Source organism: Homalodisca vitripennis, chromosome X (genome assembly GCF_021130785.1).
Source record: "Homalodisca vitripennis isolate AUS2020 chromosome X, UT_GWSS_2.1, whole genome shotgun sequence".
Taxonomy (NCBI): Eukaryota; Metazoa; Arthropoda; class Insecta; order Hemiptera; family Cicadellidae; genus Homalodisca; species Homalodisca vitripennis.
Window position 1 is genome coordinate 45,750,870 of NC_060215.1, and position 24,723 is coordinate 45,775,592.

Below are 24,723 nucleotides of genomic sequence, written 5' to 3' on the forward strand. Positions count from 1 at the left end.
TGCACTTTTGATTTAGGAATACCAGTTATAGAGATATATAATTTTGACAGCATTAAAATGACACAATTTATATTTATTTAAAAATTTGTTAATGTTCATTTAACTAACATAACATAAATTCCAAATTTCAAGGCGTATATATGACAATATATAATATGAAACTTGTTGCTTATTTTTCTAGTCAACTATTCAAGAAACACGTTGTGTATATCTGCTAAATAAATATGTTTTAATTTAATTCTATTTTACTCTTTTATATTCATTATTTTTTACCAACAAATTGAAATGTTTTTGCTAAACCAATAAAAATTTAGTCCGATTATATTTTGTTACTTTCATACTGGTCTGATAAGGTTTCAATTATAGAAATCAACACTAAAACCATCAAACTCTATTCAACCATACTGATATCGAGCGTTATTAATATAAGCAATTGTATTTTTCCAATAGCCGAACAAGAAACATAAATTATTCGTCACGCCAATTAGGATAAAACAATGGGAAGTGTCTGTTAATGATATCACAACTGTCACGGGATATTCATGGTTTTATTTTATACCATTCAGTAAGACGAGGATATACATCTGACTACATTCAGTCTCTGTTCACTCGTTCAAGACATAACACCACATAAGGTTAGTAGTTATGATTTATATAATATTTTTGTCACATGGAAATTTTAATGAAAATTCTATATAATATTTACTTTATATTTGATCTGTACATATAAAATTTAAATTTCTTGATTAATCGACAGCTTTTTCCAAGGTAAAAGCATTGCGATACTATAATCAAGTATTATACTTACTAATATGAACTTTACAAAATTTATTGTGAATTATATTAAATATTTTTGTAAATTATTGCCTGTAAATGAAAAGGAATTATATGTTAGCGTTATTATACTTTATTGGTGTATAAAAACCAAAAATTTCTTATTGAATTACATAAACAGTAATAACTCCAAATGAAACATAAAATTCCCCTAATATCGAAAAGGAAAAGCCAAGGAATAATATGCTATTGTATTTTATTTACTTCAATTTAAATAATCCATTAAAATGAATATCAAACGAAATATGTTTTAAGTAATTATATTTACTTTTGTATTTGTGGGTATTAAATCATACCTCTTACATATTAATAAATATAAATTAAGGATTTGATTTAGTAATTTTTTATACAAACTTAATTACACATATATAATTAATTGCAAAAGTAATTTTAATTCTGTCCGTTCGTACAATATTTTGTAAAAGAATTTACCTAGACTTGCAATTTTACATGCAGCTTCATTTCTACAAAAGTAACACCGAGTTTTGTGATGAAGCACGCAACTTCATGTCATTTTACTGAGCTTTAGCGACTAATTTATCATTGTACCAATGAGTAAAAACTTTAAAAAATATTAGAGATAGGATTATATAATGAATTATCTTTTATGTTATTGTTATAGGAAATGATGTTTAAGTGTTGTTACAGGAAATGATGTTTAAGAAACTTATCTGTGTCTGCCTGGTGGTAGCGATTGTTAGCAGCGATACAACGGTAAGAAATATTTAAGTGATTATGTATTTCGTTATATATGCCCTATTTTCCGTTACTTTCAATGTAAATATATATTTATGTTGAAAATATAACGGTAATAAATATATATGTAAAGGTTGTAACTTATCAACAACGGTAGGATAACAACTGCAAAAATTCAAACTGTTGAGAATACAGGTAAATATCTTCTATGTAAATATATTTGTTTTGATGCCTTATGACCAAGATATGTATATTACATTTTATTTGAGTATGTCATATAAATGAGTTTAATCACATCGACGTAGAAAATATATTCATAAATTTAAACTTTTAATAAGTAAATGGCAGACTTCTAAATACAATTTAACAACAAACGTGTACTGATAAGTTATTATTTGCCATAAAAAGTATTGCGCCTTAAACAAACATAAAAATTCAACGTTCATTAATTATGAAGGTAAAATAATTGCCCAAACGGTAACTGCAGTTACATTTATTTCTATTACAAAAAGTGTCTGTAAATGTAACTGTTTAAAAAATTTATAATTGTCAAGAGGTGTCACACATGTGTAATTCTACTAAAAGTACTTTTTTGTGGTCAGCAAAATTTGCGAATATCGAAATTTGGGATTATATTTGCTACACTTTAACACATTGATTTACATTACATTTATCAGTATTGATCATATTTAACTTCATATCTAAACGCATATCTAAAACGTTGTACCACTTCTAAGCTGTAATTATTATATAGTTAATGTTTAAAAATGTTTACATTTTGAGACATTTGAGATTGGTCTGTAACGTACATAATCAACGTGACAGAAATTGAATATTGAGTTTGTTATAGTTATTTTATGGTAGTTAGAAAATAGTACAAAATTTAGGTATTTTTTACAAATAGAAAAAAGTGCTCTAGAAATTAATAAATTGGCCAATGTGATAATTTACCATGAATAATAACAAATCAAATAACATGCAATATTTTAAAATCCTCTCGTTGATGAGAAGTGAAACGACATTTTTATAAATAAGTGTTCTTACCCACTGTAAGCTTCTGCACATGAATATAAACTTGTATAATTTATAGAAAATAATGCAACAGATATAGATTATACTACGTAGTGTAAAGTCGTTTTGTGTTTCAGAGTTTAATGTACGATATATAGAAATGTATATTGCTTCGAGATTATTACAAAATTGTCGATAATTTTTTGATATGTTATTTAGTATGGTCAATACCCAAACTGGAATGAAAATAAATCAAAAACTACAAGAGTGTAACAATGAAGTACCATTTATTTTCCAAGCAGAGTTTGATACTACTTAAATTACTTTTAGACTGGTTTAAATATACTTTGAATGTAACAATATTTTCCGTCGTTGCATGTTACAAAACTACAACACAATTATACAAACATTTTGAAGTACAAAAATGCCAAATATCTAAATTCCTGTTGCCTTATAAAATCAATAATAAGAAACTTTAATTAAATATATACATTTTATATTAAATTTTTTATAATAATCATTTTGTTAAAAATATAATTTCGTAAATTGAATAAGGTATTTTTGTAATTAAAATGATGATCGAAAACTCGCAATATGACTAATATAAATTTTAAAACTACTTCACACCAAGTATTACCAGATACAGAAACAATATTTTATGGTATCATGATAATGAGTAATAAACATGTAAAATATCTATAGAACCATATATGTTACGGTTTTTTAAAATAAATATAATTATGTAGGTATCTGTTATAAAATGTCCGAGTACTTATAATATATGTTACTACAATAGTTCAGGAAAGGTGGAGAGTGATAAACACTTTTTTATGTAATATGAGTAGATATCACATTCCTTTCATTCGATTTATATTTTTTATAAGTATATAATAAAGTTTTTTTCAGGTTAAATACAAGAAAGATCCATGTGGTCCTAATTTCGCCTCTAATCTCTTTTACAAATTAAAAATTAGCATTTTGATTACGATTAGAGAATGTAGTCACATAGTGCATATATACAATGCATTTATAAAATTATGATCATTATATCAATATTTATATTTGTAAAAAAAGGCAATAATAGCATTCAATTATATAATGTTACATGACTACGTTATTGTAGTACCTATTGATATGTATACAGTACATATACACGTAGAATATATTTACCATTTTCAGGAAGAATTCTCCAGCTCCATAGAAACACCTCCTGCAACATCCAGCATTGTGAACCTAGCTTTAGAAGAACTAAAGAAACACGGAGCAAACCCAAAGAATAAAGGTGTCTCTCTTCGTTCCTCGGACTCGCTGTTCGGATTCGGGATCGGTGGAAATCTGCTAGGAGTGCATGCAGGCGCAGGTATAGGCCATGGCCGTGGAGGCTATGGTGATATGGGACAAGGGTTTGTTGGCAAACCTGCAGGAAGCCAATATCCACAATATCCACAGTTTCCCAAATATCCATACCCTTCGTATATGCCACCACAACCATACTACCTCCCAGCAGCTCAGGCACCCTATTGATACGCTCAAGGGATACCACCAGTGACACCTGCAACGTGTTACCTTCCCCTTGCACATACATGGATTTCAGTTGGAGATTTCATTGAATAAGGATCTCCATATCTACTTAAATATATAGCACTACTCAAAGATATTGTCATGAATGACACATTAAAAATATATAAAATTACAAAGACTTTCTTTTTATTGGTCTTAACTAACACCATTCCAGGTTTCTAGTAATCATTATAACATGTGAGTTTCATATTAATTCCATTATATTTTAAATAGACGTACTTAAATAAATGTAAAATATAAAGTATGAATGTTTTATTCAGTAACTTACATTCCCACCTAAAAATGGCAGGAAACATATTATGTACACATAGAATTTGTACGAAAATAAAAAAGGAATAAAATGGTATCTTAAATTAAAAAATGTATGCAATATAAATTCGATTGTATCATTTATGTTTTATTATTTCTATTGGTTTGTTTATTCTATGTAACACATAAGACAAGTATTTTTTGGTTGAAAACTTACTTTGAAACAATATTTGACATAATTTCATTATGCTACATTTTCTTTTACACTAATGTAACTACTGATATTTACAACAATATTTATCTCAATATACGATGAACTGACTTCAGAAATAATGACCATGGCCGATGTTATGTGAATGGTAAATATAAACAGTAGTTAAAAATAAAATGTGTTTTTGTGGCTGAACAGCATTTGATATAACTTCATGTTTTATCAGAAGTACGGGTACAATAGACTTAGAGCACAGGAATTAAATTTTAAAGAGCACGATATGTAAAACTATATTTAAGGAGTAAACACAATTAGGCGTTTTAAACTGATATGCGGTAAACGGAAGTGTGCGTAATCGAGTTTGAATATTGTGAGTACAAACTTACACAAGAGTGAATTTCCAGAAAGCACTACTATCACCATTTTGTTTCACATTTAATATAACGTTCTATATTCAGGAAGGCTAATTAACGCTAGGTTTAAGGCGTATGACGGATCAGAGTTAAAGTCTGCGCAGGTTCCGATACATTATGTGACCTTTTATCTTGTTATCAGTAGTACCTACCATGTACTGTATCGACTATCTCTAGGGAGAGAGAGTTAGCATCTGTTTGATATAATCCCCACACACGACACTTGCTCTTACACTTGTTATCAGTAGTACCCACCATGTACTGTATCGAATATCTCCCTACTTCTGTTTGATACAATCCCCACACACGACAGTTGCACTTACACTTTTTATCAGTAGTACCTACCATGTACTGTATCGATTATCTCCCTACTTCTGTTTGATACAATCCCCACACACGACAGTTGCACTTACACTTGTTATCAGTAGTACAGAATTATTATTAAGAATTAAGAATAATTAACGCAACTTTTCAAGAGAGTAAATGTAATTGCAAGAACTTTTCAAGTACAATTTTGAATTTTAACATTAGTTATTGGTTACGTACAATAGGAGTTTAATATACGACAGTCAATTAATGACATCAAGATATCAGGTTCTTAGTAAATATTTTTGGAAGAAACACAAGATATACGTATAACGAAGAACTTTGCAGCGAGTTTTAGTTCAGTTTTTTTACCTTAGCTTATAATTTAAATTAAACTATCACGTGTAGAAATGAAATTAATATTTTTCTTTCTAAATACATACGAGCATTAATAATTTTGTTTATTATGTAAATATTCATAATTTTTTTAAATAAGTCATTTAATTACGTAAAAGTTATGAATATATGTATATATACATGATTACTAGATTTTACCCGCGGCTTCGCACGCAATTTTTAGAACCGAAGTATTTATAAAAAGCAATTATGATGTAATATGATGGGAGTCCTACAAACATTTTAAAACGTAAGTAGGCATACATCAGGTTGGTATTATTAAGTTCATGGTAAATAGTATCAGAGTTTAACTTAATTATTATATCGTGTTTGGCACGTGTAGGAGCATTTCTGGATCTAATTAATTATTATATACATAACGTCACAGCTGAATCTGCCTTGTAATACCGATCAAGAAAACACAAATCACACAGGTCTCGGAAACTTACTTTGGTTAAAAAGCGTATATTTCCAGTCCTTTTAATATATTTCAGGTCTAAGATATTTCTAGTACCATAGTAGTGTTTGCCTTGTTGTTCTGACGAAAAAAATGTATGTACTTACATAGGACAGAATTATAATTGTCCAAAATTACTCTTGGCGAAACTTACAAAATTACACCTTTTGCCAAACATACAATTCTGGTCTACTGGACAAATTTTATCATTTTTAAAATTTTCAAAACTTATAAAAGTTCAAGTTGTGAAATATTCTACCTTAATACTGAAAAATATTATGTGAAAATGCTTTCCCACTTTCATTACACCTATGGAGAGAACATCCTCACCAGATCGGCGTATTGATTGGAGGCGTACATTCCTTTCGTACAGGTATTGCTTATATGTGGAACAATCCCCATGGGCGTAAAGTTTGGTCAATAATATAAAATGACAAATTTGGCCAATAATATAACATGACACATTTCGCCGATAATGCATTTCTATCTTCTTGGACAAAACTATACTCTTGGCCTTAGTATACAAGTATACAAAACTGTAATCTTTACGAAAGTTTCTTTTTTAGAAATAAACAATTCTAGTCATTTTGACAACTAACTACTAACCAACAGTGGACATTGTAAAATAAACTGATAAATCCCTTGATTTTTAAAGATTACAGTTGAATTTTTAGGAAAACATTAATGAAAGATTCCTACTGAGCATATCTATATACCTCACGTGGCACTCTAATCGTATTTCTGATGTCTTAGTGACTAAAACGACAAATTTAATAAATAAATTCTCATTAAGTATTGCGATTTGCACATTTTATGATATTTTCAAAACTTTTCCTTAGGGAGCATCCAAGAAGAAGACTAATTTGTGTTTAAAGTTAGTGTATAAAGTAAATTCTAATTGTGGTTTTTTGAGATTTCGAGTTAGTCAGTGTTATTGGCCTACAAATGTTTGTGCATGCGTGCAATTCAACATATATTCTATATCTGGTGAAGAATAAGTCCTCGAAAATTACACGAGAGAAAATATGTTTGACCATGGTCAACGAAAAAAAACTGTTGATGCGTTTTGGGGGTCGGACTTCAGGTTGCTTGCCATCCAGCATCCCAAGAGTTGTGGTTGTCTGTAACCTCTGAGATGTGATGACGTAATTTAACACAGTTGCCAGGCAGTTTCTAGTGATGGGACGACCGTTTTAATTCATACAATCTTATATTCAATCACGTTTTCTTATATTTATTCGGTTTATCAGTTGATTGACCCAATATGGTTAAAACCAGTATAGTTTCCATGTTGGCATTTATTTAGGATAAGAAATTTAATTCATGCACTATAATCTTAATAGTCGAGTACAGATCAAATACACTTGTGAAATAAATAGTAGTAAATATAAATATTTAATGGAATTAACGCTTATACTGTAAATTGAAACCTAATAAATAAGAAGTGAGGCAGGTCAGTTAACAGCTGATTGTTGTCTAAATATATCGTTGCATTTCCTCAATTAAAGGTGTAAATTTCAGTCCTGTATATGTAGTTTAATATTACTTTTATATTGCATCCATTTTCACAATCTGTATATAATACTCACTTAAAGTTATAAATAAGAAAAGTTTTTGGAAGTGCACTAAGTAACCTGCACTTGTGTTTGCAATTGAGTTTTACATGTAACACACCTACCTGGGCCTAACCGCCAGAAAAGACAAAATATTTTTTGTTCCTGGATATGCAGGCGTACATCATAGTGGTCATGCTCATTCATGCATTGAAATATTTAATTGAAATCAGTACTGCTGAAATTGAAATGAAAGTGTTTAAATAGTTGGTGTCAAGTAATGTTTTTTATCACTATACTGGTTTTTGTTTATTTGACTTTAAAGTTTTAACTAGACGCTATTTTGTTAATATTAAAGAAAACAACATCATCATAATTATAACTTTCATTTATCTTTTAAACCCTATGAGACAATTTCTCTTTCTTTAGCTTAACTAGTTTTAAAGATAATAATCAAAACAAAACAAAGAGGTGGTCAGCGGCTAAACGAGGACATTATTTGTATGAAATTAAAAATACTATCAACCACAGAAGTTTGTGATACCTTTTTTTGAACACTCTGTTTATTAAAAAAAACGGTTGATTACAAAAATTTATGACTCGGTGGTTTAGTGATAACATGTTCGCCCACCAAAGAGAGACCCTGGTTCTAGTTCCGGCAGAGTTTATTAGGTGAGGAAAATGAGTCAAGGAGAAATCATGTAACATATTTTAATCTGATATATTCTGGATTCGAAAATAATATCCCTAAAGCTTGGAGTATTATGTCTATTTTTAATTATTTTGTTCCATATTAAAACAAAATAAGGATATATAGGATATTAAGGATAGGTTTAGAAACCTGTCCTTACCTGTTAATATACACTTCTTTTTTAAAAAGCCACGTTGAGTATTCTACCTTTAAATATAGTATAATTTTTCATATCTTTCAAAGATTGTAGAATAGCAAGATACTTACGTGGATTGCTATTAGGTCCATCTAACCTTCGTTGAAGATTTGTTTTATTCACTCCTTACTCGTAGTTTATGAATTGAATACCACATACTGCAAAATTTCTTCTCAGTAATGAATTTAAATAAATATATATATAGATATTTGTAGGAAATCTTTATTGTATGCGGTTAATAACTAAAACGTTTTATCAATAAATTAGCAGGTGTGCTAAGAAGTTATTTAAGATTATGTGATTCTGGATAAAACAAGTGCAATGACAACCTCTTTTGAAAGAACCGTATCTTAGTTAATATATTGCACAGCATTATTTTGTAATTTTTATGCTCTCAGTGAAGGCATACTTTTGGCATATTATATAATTGGAGGTCTCTCTCTCTCTCTCTCTCTCTCTCTCTCTCTCTCTCTCTCTCTCTCTCTCTCTCTCTCTCTCTCTCTCTCTCTCTCTCTCTCTCTCTCTCTCTCTCTCTCTCTCTCTCTCTCTCTCTCTCACCTCTCTCTCTCTCTCTGTCTCTCTCTCTCTCTCTCTCTCTCTCTCTCTCTCTCTCTCTCTCTCTCTCTCTCTCTCTCTCTCTCTCTCTCTCTCTCTCTCTCTCTCTCTCTCTCTCTCTCTCTCTCTCTCTCGCTCTCTCTCTCTCTCTCTCTCTCTTCTCTCTCTCTCTCTATCTCTCCATTTCCTTCTTCTTCTTCCTCTCCCCTTCCCCCTTCCTCTGTTAAATGTTGTTAACCATTATTAAGACTATTAGGTTCAAAAAAACTAATAAGTTTGATAAAAGCTGGAATCAGTAAAAAGGCCTAAAGATAGTAACATTTGAATTATAATTCCAATACAGTAATAAAATTGTATAACTAAGATATAGATTTTTAGTACTACAAGTATATAAATGAAAGTACAGATACATTTGTTTTACGAATAAGGCTTCCATAATATATGTGTTATAGAATGTACAATATAAACTTAAATCAAGTGAGTGAATAGAGGTGTCGAGAAGATGCATAAAAACATTAACCCTAAAAGTTTTAAACAACCACAATATCTCCAGTGCTTAATACTCTGTAGCTTCACCTTTGAAAGTCTATGTAAAACTTATATTCAGGCTATACTTTCCCTTCGTTTGGTTTTTGTTCAGTACTCAACTTATCACCTTGCACCGACCTATACAAACCTGATATGGTGGATTATTATTGTTATGTCTTTATTCACACTGTCAAATGATCTGTAAAAAATCAATATTACTAAATTTACGTAATAATTATAATATTCCATATGGATATATTGATTATTTGATAACAGAGCAAGTTTCTTAGAAAAAAAACCTTTAATCTAGACACATTTTACAGAAGAGATTTCCTCAGAACGTATGTAGCAGATTATACATGATTTTAAAAGTAGTTCATTTCATTTCAGTTTCAATTCATAAGTGATTTCAGCCGTCAAACAATAAATGTGTTATAACGTTTGTATGAAGTATAAATTCAGGAGGTGTGTCTCAATACAGTTTTACTTAATTTCTTACGACGCGAAGCCCTGCAATTCTCAGTTGTATGATTACGCTCTTCCACCAAAGCAATATCTCCCACAAATATATGCCCCGTTTGCGCAAGATCAATTGCCATTCCCTCGTAAGCAATAGTGTGGGAATAACATTGAAAATCAATGTACGCCCATATCCATCACTCAGCAATATGCTTTTTCCAGTAGAGATTAAGGCAGCACTCGGCTTCCGAAACACTCTTTTCTGCAACAATCAGAATTCGGCTCCATACAAGAGTATGGACTGGACTGCAGTCTTCAACATTCAACGTTTGATGGCGAGAAACCCATTTATTCACAATGGTCGAAGTATGCAATTTACTCGAGCAAGAGGGTAATGTTTAACTTAGTTCGAAGCCATTACTTTACAGTGTTCATGGAAATTTACAGAAGGATTTACTATGAAATAAATTCAGTATAACACTTGAGAGACATGGTTATGATGGCTAATGAGATATAAGTTCGTAAAACTCCTTCCAAACCACATCAGAGGAATGAGCTGTACAGTAGATTAACGATGAAAGCTTGTCTGCATTTGCTCTGCTTTTTTTTACGATAGGAAAATGCATTATGCACCGTCAGGGACAGATGTTCGCCCTGCTGTGTGGGACTCTCACCCACTAAAAACCTACCGGTCCAGGCATTGGAAACCCTCTCGGGAACGCATCTCTGCAAATACTTCAAGAGGGTGCCATCGTTCGCCCATTGGGCATTACTTCATTCTAAAATCCACCGGCATGAGCTATTCTGGTGCTTTGTAGCTGCTCTCTTCTTTTTTGCCTTAGCACCCTCTTGCAGAACGCAGCGACAGCGCTCCACGATTCGGGACTGGACAACATCTCTTCTATAAGAGTCTCCGGCGAAACACGCCCGATAGCTGCCTCCAGCTCCCTTCTGTCCGTTTCCCACCTTCTACATTTGAAGAAGGTGTGCAGGGCATCGTCCGCATCCGAATCCCCGTACTGGCATTCCGGACTCGGGATCTTCCCCATTCTGTTAAGGTAGAAGCCGAAACAACCGTGCCCAGTGAGAAGCTCAGATTAACCTCGATTGTAACATTAGGAGTACAATAATTACCCGCTCTACTACAAGATGAGAGTCCCAGCCCAATTTCTGGAGAGCTCCCTGAGGGTCTTCACCGTGAATTGCTCTAAGACAGCCCTCAGCTGATCTGAATGGCATTGGGGTTGGTTTATATGCAGTTTTTATCTTGTTTGTTTTATAAATGTTACAGAATATAGATCTAAAATATTTTTTAATTTAGTATAATATACCAATAATTACCACATACGAGTGTAAAATATAACTTTTTTAGTTTGAAACACATTTAGAAAGGTTTTCATTTAACTAAACAATAAGTTTAATCAGTGAGCGAACTTGAAGGATCAGTTGTTGCAATTCTCAAATACTAATTCTAAATTTCGAGTACGGTCACTGTTATTCTCGACTCGACATGTCCCTCCTCCAAATTACTCTTGTTTCTAATTATCTGTGACAAAACAATCGCTTTTGTAGAGGGATCCACTAGTTCCTCAAAATCTCTTTTCATAACATTTTTGATTCGTTTAACTGAAATTATCCATCCTGGTTAAAAACTAAATAATTTATTTGTTGGCGTAGTTTATTATATACTTTAAATTAAAATCGGCATTGAAAACAAATTCTTTATCTATATCAGATTTAGATTCAATACCAAATTACTTACACGACCAGTTGTCTTGTAAAAGTTTTCTCAAGAAAAGATTTTATTCTTTCAAATAAAATAAATTAAATTAAAGTTGACCTCTTGTATCAAAAATAAAATCAAACTAAAAATTCAACTTTCCATAAAATGAACTTTCCTTCATGTGAAATAAAAGTTTCTTCAAAATAAAATGTACTATTTATCTAATATATACAAAACTAAATAAAACTTAACTATAAACGGGTTGTCAAAGTCTTCAATCCACATATGTCACAAGTAATACAGGACTTGTAGTAAGGACTAAGTTTAAACTCTATTTTAATTATGTTTCATCCAAACATGTAAAAAATTTATATATGGACGTGCAAACCTTATTCTGACTGTTTTATACTACATTACTGTTACAAAGAAGCTTGAAATAAAATTAAAATTGAGAACTTTATTTGAATAATAATTGAAACAACATGTACTCTTTGAAAACTTGCTATAATTACTAGCTGAGTTTCAAATGTTCTCATTTCTCTTTGGTATAAAAGTGCAATAACCCCCTTAATCACATTACGCGTATACTTGCTGAACAACATTAACCGCAAAAATATACTCAAAAAGACGCAGATATGCAAGTTTCGGAGGTTTTTTACCGATAACTTCCCGTAACCTGCTAAATATCACCGTCACTTTTAATTGGCCTCCGAATATCCAATCACAAAGACAGAGAGATCCACTGTTAAATCGAAATTACTCTTATTTTTTATCCCGATATCAAAGCCGACTACCAGAAAACCTGCTGTCTTATTGTAACATTCCTACATCCCCGGACCCTTTCTGGAGAAATTGCATTATTTATTTTAGGCATATTTTGACAACACTGTTGAAGTTGTAAAGTATTTTTTCATATATTTTCTAAAATTATATTGATAATTATTATATAATTATATTTAGTAAATCAATTGTATAAGCCTATTTATAAAAATGCTACAACTACTCTGCTAAATATCTCATCTCACGATCTCTAGCTCACCCTCCATATGGGAATCGAGCAAGAATAAAGTTTACAAGGTCAAAGTTAACTCCGGTGAGGCCCAACTTCGATATATTAATAAAGCTTTTTACGCAGTTAAAGAGAAACCCAGTTTAACTGCGGAAAGCAACAAGAGCTATTATTAAACGAACATAAAATGCGCTGAAGTCGCGTTGACACTTTTAAAAATGCACTGTTATTTGGTTGAATAGGTGTTAAATTAATGTGTACTTTATTAACACCTTTTTAGGAAAACAATTTCCTACACGTTTTATTAAACATCGTAATCTATTTTGTGATGAAATAACAAAATTGAATCGGCACATACTAAAAGGGCCTCAGTCAAAACAACCTACTTTTGAGAAAAACAAAAAAAAAAAAACTGTTTCCAAAACATAGAATTAATAACAAAAATAAATAAAAAATACCACAAGGTAGGGTAGGTATTGGTTAGTATTTTTGTAATAAGAAAAAATTTTTATGAATTATTTGTATTTACAAAAAAAATCTTGAAATTGTCAGACTTAGGCCCTTTTAGCATGGAACGGGGTTTGCAATGAATAATTGAGTTCGAAATCGTACTTTTGGAATATTTTATTAGTTAAAATGAAGCCTGTTTGCTTTTATATGAATATAAGAATATACAGAAGTAATATGTTAATTAACATTATGATCATAAACAGTTTATGAATCATCTTCAGGAATGAATGTCCCCAGATTGGGAAGAATTGTTCAATTCTGTCAAATCGCTTGGTGTCAGTTAAGGCTAAAAACATTCTTGCCAAAGAACTATTCTTATATAGCCCCCCGCAGTTGTCGGAATACACATGAAGCTCTGTGTACTGCGATGAGACCTTCTGTAAGTAGTCATATACAAACGAGCATACCTCATTGGGGCCTTTCTTGGCAGTACCCTCATGATACAGATAGATTACTGCGTCATTCTTGTTTATGTCATGTATGCAAAACACACTGGTTGACAGCAGGCGAAGATAGAATGTCTCTTGGACGGGGATATTGTGGAGTTGAACATTTTGCAAAAAATCAAAAGATATGGCTAGGATATGTGGCTCATCCCTATTTTCCACCTCTTTTTAAGGCGGTTATAGAACTTGTTGGATTTTCTTTTATGAACTCCTAACTCTATACTGAGAAAACTCAATATTATTAAAGAAGAGACAATATAGAGTACAGCAGAGAATCAACTTTGTAGTTTCAGGTTAGAATAATCAGATTAAAATAAAAAGCTGAAATAAATAGGTTTTACATTGTTGCCAACAGCGTGTGCTAAAAGGTCCTCAGTCACTGACTGAGGCCCTTCTACCACATGACACAAATTTCATCAGCCATTTTCTCTACTAATAATGCATGTGACGAGGTTCTTTTAGCACAGAATTGTGAAGCTATCCTCAAATACTTGGTTTCCATACAGAACTTAATTTTCAATTTTTGTGACTGAAGCCCTTTTAGCATGTGCCGATTCAATTATTGTTGCCCGCAGATGAAAACATGTGTTCATAACTCTGTTAGCATTTGACACGGTTTTTCTCAATACATTCGTAACTTACAGTTCTGGGACCTTTTTTCAATTGAACAGATCAAAAACCATAAGAAACGATTGAATTTTCCTCCTATTGTACCTTACCTGGGGTGCTGTAAACACCTCGCATATGTTTCTTGTGAGTTTTTATATAGTCGTATCAAAGTGAATATTTTATGAAGATTTCTTATTGTAAATAGTGATAATTTATAGAAATATGCCATGTGTAGCCTGCAGCAATAACAACAGAGAATATTTAAATTATTGGTTGAACCTAGTGATGAAATTGAAGTGAATAAATTATTCATCTGATGGTGAAGAAGATAACAAACAACAAAATCAACAGTTCATTGCGGTGTGTTTTAACAGCCGGACAGTGTGTTTCAAATCGAAACACTCGTAGCAGAAATCAAAATATTCTTATTAACTTAGCTTCTACTAAGATCACTAAAGACCATTTGAATTTTTCAATGTTCTGATTGATAATTCAATCAGAACATTCAATCAATATTTCAACAAATCAAAATATTTTCCTAACTTATATTTAGCTAAAGTTAATCCTAACTATACAAATCAAAGTTATTGTGCATATATCGATGAAAATTAAATAAAAATTACGATTGGTTTTCTATTGTTTGCTGGTTGTTTTAGTGGCTATAAACTTGATATAAATGATCCCTGGCAATATGTAGTATAGAGTTATTTCTAATGGCTATGACTGTGAGATCTATTCAAGAAATGTATTTTATATTGTTAAAATGCTTATTCGGTACAATAATACTGTACAATTGATGAAATATTTTGTCGATTTAGGTGAAATTGCGGTTATAAACAATGTATCTCCAGTAAACTAACAGTTATGTTTTATAAACCATGGTGATTTATAAACCATCTGTTTGCCATCTAGAGTTAGTATAAAGTCGAAATTCCGTTTTTAGTATGTTTTTCAATAAATAAAAAGCGCTTAACTGTGTTACTATGAAAAGTTAATTGATTAGTTTGAATGTCATAGCATAATATGTGTGCCACTTTAATGGTTTGGCTCATTTCTTAGCCATAGAATAAAAGTTGTTCAAATTTCAGATAATTTTTCTGAACCGAATCAACTGAGTTACAGAGTGTCTCAAGGATCAATTCTCAGTCAATTTTTTTTAATTGTCTATGTAAATGAAATACGTCAGTACGGTATCCAAGACTTGTATAGTTTGACGATTACACGACGCTTTGCTTCAGTAACGATTCCAAAATAGTTCTGGAAAAACAAACTTTGGTTATCACAAATAATTGTGTTAAGTAATTCAACAACGTCAATATCAAAGAAAATTCGTCAAATAAAAAGTACCCTAATTTCGCTTTGTGGTGGACCAGCTTCTAAGGTAATTCACTGCTGGAAAAAGTCGATTTTTTAAGTTCCGTAGAATATTCCTGGATGGTTTATTGGTTTGGAATATCCAATTAGATTATGTTCTAAATTGTCTTAAGTCATTTTTTGAGGTCCTTTTCCAACTACTGCTCTACTCAGGTTCAGAGGTTGGTTTATTATGGCTTAATAAAACCCTATCTCACCTATGGTTTAATCGTGTGAGCACGGAGCGCAAATAGGCAGTTCTTCAGAGCGGTAAAAATGCAAAAAGAATCAAATCGCATAGTCGCACATTTGAAGTTCAGAGAAACGTGAAATTACAAATTTATACTGATACCTTAGCAGAGCCTCTAAGTTTTACAGACAACTTGATTTTGCTTGTATAAATCCGAGGCATACGACTTAAAAAAAGATATATTTATTTAACAAACTGACATAAATAGGACTGTGGTTTACGAACACTTCTACTCACAGGCAGGAGTTAGTTTTGTCAACAAGTTGTCAGAATCAATCAAAGTTTCTTTGCGCACAAGGCGGTAAAAAGCGCAGTTGAAACGCTTTTTAGCGCCCCAAGCAACTAAAAGTGCTGATAAGTTTATGGCATACGGCCGGATGACTGCACAGTCAGTAAACTGACAATGGGCTCTGGAAATAGAGAAATCGGCCAAAATTAATGCGGTATAAGTGAGAGTACTGTATGCTTTGACTGTGATTTCGATTGAGTGTGGATTCTATTTTATCTCAAAATTGTAAATAGTATGTTGACCATTGCTCTACATTTTGTCTTTTAAGTCCTGGCAAAATACATTGTTTGATTTGATTTTATAAACACCTACGGTTTAAATATTAATGGTTACTGATGTACTGTTTATAGAAGTTGGAAAAACGACCACGCAGTACAGTTTAAAGCGTATTAAAACCATTATGTATACGGGTTACGAATTTTAATTCACTGGAGGCGCCAGATGAGAACGTGCTCAAGATGCATTAAAAAACAAGTTGTATGAGTTAAATTTTCATACTCCGACGTCATGATAAAATCTTCATACCGTACCCAATCTTAAGATCCACATTACAGGATCTTATCAGGAAATACCTTACCCATCTAAACCAAACTAACCAAGATTATTTGAGTGTAACAAAAAGGCTCTTCATTTACCATCTCCAAATGTGTAATAGAACATTCATGATAAAAAAACTGTTACATAACCTCTAAGTAATTTATATAAATACAATTGCTGAAAATAATATTCCAAGTTGTAACAAGAATTACGTTTGGATATTAGTAAATACTCTGAATCAAGTAGGAACCACTTAACATGATAATTTATAGCAGAATTAATATACTTTCCTTGTTAAATTTTGGTATAAAAGATTATTTTAGATCATTCGTAAATATGGTGAAAGATTTAACTTGAAGTATAGTAGTAAATGACCATACTATTTAGCAAATAATGCTGCGTAATATATGCATTTCAAAAAGGCTTTTGATTTACATAAGAAGAATTCGTAGTCCATTTTATCAAAAAAATTGTAAAAAATTATTAGTGCAATATAAATTTGCTAGATTTAAATTTTTTATAGAAAAGTCAGTGTCTAACTGTTAGTTAGTTAGTTAGACTAGCTAAGTCTATTATTATTTATATGAGATATATATATTTATGTTTTGAGGTTATTGGCCAAGTATTGCCCGACTCAGGTCCTGATGACGGCGCATTATGGCTTGATTCATCCCCACCTTATCTACCGAGTTTTATTGTGCGGTGCCAGTGCAAAATCGAGCAATAAGGATAATCGTTCGTTTGAATTTCAGGGAGTCTTGTAGGGAATCATTCAAGAAATTGCAGCTATTTACTCTGCCAAGTATCTACGTTTTTCTAAACCTTTCTGTTCTGTGTGTCTAAATGTGCCATGACTACTGGCCAAGACGTTCATTCGTACGAGACCAGAGGCAGGGGAAACTACCGAACTGGTAAACTGAGAGCGGCTGTTGGTCTGCTGGTTCGTAGAGTGATGCCATTTAAAACATTTTCGCTCGCCATTATAACTATAGTAACCTCCTAACTAAAATTTGCAGCCATATCTTCAGCGTAATTAAGAACATAACTCTTTGTTGCACCTTAGCATGCATTTACAATAACTTCACAATTAGGTGATATTTTCTGAGAAAAAAATAATAAAGATTCTTGCTGAGGCTGCTGCTATAAGCAGGCATTATTTGAATGCTTCGATCGCTATTGTCACTGCGAGAAGTATGAATATTTTAGAATTAATTACCTGAAGCTTTTATAGGCTTACTGTTTCTTGTAGACTTCTTCTGCCTTTGTTTTCCTTTATTTAAATTGAGACTGGAATTATTTATATCTGAGCCTTTTAATCAGAATTCAAGGAAAGTATTGAGTAGCGGTTAGCCAGAGTCTCTAACTTTGTTACATAAGTTAAGCCAACAACGTCTTAGGACGAGTCCGTATACGTGTAAACATCGCAAGTGTGTTTCAAAGAATTACGTTCCAATATATTTAATATTTCTTAGTTGGTGTACGAATTCAACAAGCCCGGATTCCTTGCTCCGATATTCCAGCAAAGAGATGATCCTTGCTTCTTAATATGGACATCGTCAGTTGGCACCTATAAACTGTGACATTGTGGGAGGGTCGAGGTGAGGACAGACGAGCTAGGTGACGAGATGGTGACGCTACAGACCTTTGAGATGTCAGGGATCTCAAAGAAACAGAGTGCGGCTCACTATGCGTATCCTTTCTAACTGCTGTTTTAGATTTTTCTGGATCAGATTTAGTTGTTGCTATACAATTACGACCAACATTTTCCCAAATAATTTGCCAATCAGACAAAGAATAGCCTTCACGATATTTACCGTGTTCAGTGATAACGCATAAAAGATTAACAGCTAAATATTACCCTTCGTTGTAATTTATATGGTAAACTTTATTGTCTTTCCACAATACCAATAATTAGTTCACGATAAAATTGATTAATTAATTATACTCTGACCAGTAGTCAACAAATGCTTTGATAGTGAGGCGTAAGCAGCAATAGATAAGTTTCAGGTTCGACTCGAGGCACTTGTGCACACTGCCCTGTTGCATTTCTTAGATCGGTAGAGGTTATGAGCAAAGTAGATGTCATATGAATAAACTCACACGTACCAGTATATTAAAAGTTTTTCACAGCCTTTTCAACGTTCTAATACACAATGCAACCCTTAAACAAAATAATATTTACTACATAAAACTTACCTAAAATATATTAGTATATTAGACAATAAAAGTAGCCTACTACAAATTGACGCATTCATCCAGAAAATCCAAGGTCTCACGCTTTTCATTGATCTGTTAATTTTTATAAAATTTATATTACACATACTCACACATTTATAAAATTATGTGAATTAAACTAGACAATAATTAATCTGAAATAGACAAATGTATTTTATCGTATAGTAAACTAGATAATTATTTAAAATATTGTGATTGAAACAATATACAGAACGCTGATATAATTTAAAGAGAAACAAGTATTTAGGCTTTGATTAAGGGGTCTAAAAGAAGAAACTAATGTTTCCCATTATTCATAATTATTTAATATAATGTTGCATAACAATATTTAATTTCAATATACGGTACCTGTTCGAAATATATAAATACTGTTTTTGTTGCATGTCGTCAGATTACTATACATATTTATGGAATTTTTTGGAGGGAACTAATATTTATAATTATTGCATGTTTTGAACAATTGTTTTTTTAAATAGTTTCTAAGTGATAAATTATTTAATATATTTATATTTTGTATCTTAATAGTGATTGTATTCATATTTTATATAATGAAAAGTCATTATATGTTTATTTTATATTTTAATTACTCATTTTTATATGTATTTTGTTGTTTATGATCCCAAAAGCTATGTTATATTTTGAAATTGTTGGTGTAACTGATATAATGTAGGCTAATGATTTCTGAATTCAAAATATTTAAACAATATTAAAAATTGAAAAGGATTTTGTTGTATCCCTACCGTCTAAATTGTAATACTAAAAATATGTATTATCAAGTGTGTGATAACTATTGTAAAGACTGATTGAACTAATGAAATTCATTCATTAACTATGAATTTTTATGTTGGAAGAAATCTGACATATTGTGAGAAAATTTAAATATATTAAAGTTATAAGCCATTCGTATCTAATTATCATAATGATTAATTTACCTTATTTTAAAAAAATACCTCGCTATCGAATTCCTATAGAGAACTCATTTATGTATGTGTAACTTCATACTGGAAAGTAATGATTTGATAGATCATTTGACTGGGTTGAAGATTAAACAACAATACATTTATCCTAAATGTAAAGTTACAAAAATATTGAAGATCAAAATTTTTGTAACATTCTGAAATATACACTTGGCAAACTGTGACAAAAACAAACAAGCTGACTTTGTTTCTGTTGTCAGCTTACTGCTTGTTTACCAGAGTCCCTGTTTCTGATGTGGATAAATAAAAATTTTTTTTTGAAAAAAATGAACTTAGATGAATGTAGTTCTAGAGTTCATATTGGAGTATAGAAGACGATAAGTGAAGGAAACATGATTTTTCGGACATTTGCCATCATTCAGTGAAACAAGAAATCAGCAACACTACGTTTCGAGATCTTCAATCTGATCTCTTCTTCAGGTAAAGAACTAACCTAATACATAATTACAAACTACGTTAAAATAAACAAATCTTACCAAAGCGTTGTGGTACGCCTAAGTCAGGAATCACAACCTACATGTTGTTTGTCAACTTCACTAACTCTCTAAACATGCACTTAATAAAAAAACTATACAAAACACTAATCATTAAAACTGAACTACGGAATGTATGTCACAATACGTCTTCATTCGTCTACTAACCACCTACGACTGACCAGAGGGAACTAGTTAATGGTAATCGTCACGGCTGGCTAAAACAAGATGGCGGAAATAAAAAGGAAGGGGGACAGGAATGGGCCCTTTCGTTATTACTGGTTCATGCGAGATGAACTTCTTAAAACCATATTGTGACCCCGCATTGGTTTATTACAAATATCCGATCCGTTTGATACTTTTGGTTTTCTCTTTATTTCTTTTTTTAGAATTGGCAACCAAAGCGAAATAATTTCGACTGATGGTTGACTGATTGGTTGGTCTGCGAATTTAATGTATGTTGCCTCAATTAATTTCCTTTTGAAGAAATGTGGTTCCCGATGTATTATGTTGGCTTCATCCCAATTCACATGATGGTCTTCGGACCAACAATGGTGTGCAATTTTTGACTTTTCTGTGAGACCCTATCTCGTTTTTTCTTTGTGCTCTTTTATCCTTACGTTTAGTGGTATTTTTGTCTCGCCTATGTATTCCCTATTGAAACTACATTTTATACTGTAAACACAGTTTTTGGAATCCTGTGTGCCATTCTTTGGTTTTGTTTTTACGAGACTTTGTCTAAGAGTGTTGTGTGTTTTAAACGCGGTTCTAATATTGTACTTTCTACCTACTCTTCTAATTTTCTCAGATAATCCCGGTACATATGGGATTGACATAAACGCAAATTTATCACAATTCTGTTTTTCTGACTCAGGAATGATTCTTCTGGTTCGTTTGCACTTATTTATTACTAATTGAGGGTATCCATTGCTTCTGAGATCTGATTCAATTTTGTTAAATTATTCTTTTAGTCCATCTTTATCTGAGCACAAGCCCTTTGCTCTATCAAACAACAAGTAGGCTACTCCTTCTTTGACAGATTTTTGATGGTTGGATTGATAATTTAAATATTTTCAACAACAGGATTTTTCCGGACATTTGCCATCGTTCAGTGAAACAAGAAATCAGTAACACTACGTTTCGAAATCTGCAATCTGATCTCTTCTTCAGTTAAATAAATAAATAAAAAGGCCTTTATTCATGAGCGATTTTCAACATTGATGTTGTTTTACAAAATAACTCAGGTCATGTATAAACTAAACATACAATATACAACCAAACAATAAAAATAATCTCACAATATTCCTTAAGCTAACATTTTTTTTTATTTGTCTTTAAACGCCCTCATACTTAAATTTTTCATTTCAGGTGGCAGACCGTTGTACCGCTGGGGACCGAAGTAAGAAAAGCCCTTTTTCCCTCTTTCAAGGCGCACGCGCGGCACCGCCAGAAGGGCATCCTGTCTCGTCTTACGCTCACTGATTATTGACCGGGCAACTAATTTATTTTTTAGATATGTTGGCCTACTGGTCGTCAATACCTTGTGGACAAGAAACACAGTTTGAATTTTGCAAGTGTCCTGTATTGATGGAATTTGAGCCAATTTACGATAAGAACTGATATGTTCATATTTCCTCAAACCATACACAAATGTTATGGCTCTGTTTTCTAACTTTGTTAAAATTAATAATTTTTCTTTGGTCAAGCTATTTCCAAATGCGGGGAGAGCATAATATATTAAAGGTAATATCAATGACTTGACAATCTGGAGCTTAGCTGACACCGGCAGGAACGACCTCAGCCTGCAAACAATCCTCAATCTATAAATGACCTTCTGATATATATATATTTTACATGACTTGTAAACTCTAGTTGTGAGTCTATTTTAACACCCAGAATCTTAACAGTTTCACTGAGAGACAGGGGCGAGTTATTCAACATGACGTCACCGGGAAGAGATTGGCCGGTGTTATTAAATCTCACATTTAAAACTGTACATTTATCTGGGTTTAATTCCAAGCCATTACTTTCCGACCACATAAGCACTTTTGACAAATCATTGTTAATTTTTGTTAGTGCCGTTTTTGCTTCTGAGGATGGGTAAGGAAGCAATAGCTGGCAATCGTCAGCATATGAGTGCAGGGAACAAAACCTTATCGTGTCGGCAAGATCAGACGTATAGATGGAAAACAAGATAGGACCGAGGCAGCTGCCCTGTGGAACTCCACCAGATCTGTGCAGTATGTTAGAGGAATCATTACCAATTTTGGTGATTTGAGATCTTCTACTTAAATAAGATGCAAAGAATCTTACAGAAGCATCATCAAACCCATAAAATTTTAGTTTTCTGATGAGCATTCGGTGATTGACAGAGTCAAACGCCTGTGAATAACCTAAAGACGTCAAGGCACAACAGAGATTCCTATCCACTGCAGAATACATGTCATCAAGAATATCCACAAGAGCAGAGGAAGTGCTGAAATCCTTTCTGAAACCAGATTGATGTTCAGGCAAGACATGTTCTTGTTCTATAAAGGATGAAACTTGTTCAACTACTATCTTTTCTAATATTTTGGAGACCACTGGAAGAATCGAGATAGGTCTGAAGTGAGAGGGTAATGAAGGATTGTTAGACTTTGGCAGAGGCAAGACAATACTTCGCTTTCAAGAATCAGGAAAGCAGCCAGTCACCAGGCATCTATTTACTAGGTGAGTGATAACACCAACACAGAAAGGACTGAGACTCTTCACCATCACAATATTTATACCGTCCTCTCCACAGGCCGTAGAGGAGATGCTGTTCATCACTCTTTTTATGTCTTGTTCGGTAATGGCCTTAAATGAAAAACTGTTTTTAATTCTATCACACTGACTGTTCTCATAACACTCCAGCTGTTCCTCACTGATTCTTTTATCACAACCAATTCGAGAAAAATAGTCATTCAAATCATCAGGTGAAAAACCATAAACATCACCTGCCTGTTTGGATTCCCATGCACCCGAGGATCGAAGAGTAGCCCAAAAAGCTTTCGAGTTTTTTAAGTTCAGATTATCATTGTAATATTTCTTTTTGGCCTTCCTTATAGATTCATTCAGTTTATTTCTTGCCTCGCAGTATCGTCTTCTTGCTTCCACGCTATTATCTATGATACACATAGCTTTATATTTATTTTTTTGCCTAGTCAGTTCCCTAATTGCATCACATCTCCGCAATCATCACGAGTTTCAGAATTCGCTTGCAACAGTGTATTGATAACCACGGCCACCACTTATCTGATATTCTTCTTAAAATAAAGTAGAAAAAACTTCCCATGTCATAGACTAAGTTAAAATGAATAAATTTGTTTTTTGGAAAAAAACTGTGGTTTTTATTAGCATTTACAAATAGGGAGGTTATTTTGCCGCACCCTGTAATTTCTGTAGAATCAGAATTAAATATAATCCTAATGCATTAAAATAGAGGTTGTACAAAAAATTTATATGTATCTTAGTTGTTTGGATTTGGTTGTCATTGGTGGATTATATGAAATGGATTTGGGATTTTGCAAATTTGCTATTGTGATATGTTCTTCTAAATTAAGGCAAATCCATAAGAAATTAATATATATAAACGCATAATAGTGCCAGTCCATATTATATTTATATAAAAAAATAATTTGTATTACCATTTTATTGGTAAAAAAATGTTACCTTTCAACAAAGTGTAAATATAAATTTTATTGAAAATTTCTTTAATATCTAATATGAAATAATAGTAATTACCGATTACATATTTAATATAAAAGCTACTGAGCGTACGGGAACATCACGATAATATGGGAATTGAAATATATTTAGAAGAATTTTACTGAATTCTACGCACTCTAGAATTGGTTTGGGAGGTTAGAATCCAAATTACCGCTGGGAGGTGTTTTGGACTTAATCCCGAGTTTCAGTAATTGAGTCTTTGATCAAGAAGACACTTCATTCAAAGAAAAATCGAAAAGTGAAGTCTATTTACGATAGCCCTATTCGCTTTGAGGTGGAACCTTTGAAAACAACTTTACAAGTTGCTAATTAGTCTAGACAAGAGGTTTATCTAATCCAATTTAAATAAATGCAAGATTTGTATTGTACTGGATTGATAAGTATATTTACTGCACTTCCTTACTTGCTGTTTTTCTTACTTTACGCCTG

The 24,723-nt window shown here is 32.1% G+C and overlaps 1 protein-coding gene across 1 annotated transcript; it reads left to right on the forward strand.

The window, feature by feature from the left end:
- Positions 1-540: 540 nt before the first annotated feature.
- On the forward strand, positions 541-4,242 carry LOC124368508. The gene is made up of 3 exons (XM_046825755.1): positions 541-635; positions 1,483-1,548; positions 3,721-4,242. The coding sequence occupies exons 2-3, from the start codon at positions 1,486-1,488 to the stop codon at positions 4,063-4,065; spliced, it is 408 nt and encodes a 135-aa protein (XP_046681711.1). The 5' UTR covers positions 541-635; positions 1,483-1,485; the 3' UTR covers positions 4,066-4,242.
- The last annotated feature ends 20,481 nt before the right edge of the window (positions 4,243-24,723 follow it).

What these genes read in the sequence shown, in the direction of transcription:
- LOC124368508 (XM_046825755.1), top strand. Translation starts at nt 1,486, where the DNA reads ATGATGTTTAAGAAACTTATCTGTGTCTGCCTGGTGGTAGCGATTGTT. An exon ending in TTGTTAGCAGCGATACAACG is followed by an intron (nt 1,549 to 3,720) that starts GTAAGAAATATT and finishes TACCATTTTCAG; the next exon opens with GAAGAATTCTCCAGCTCCAT.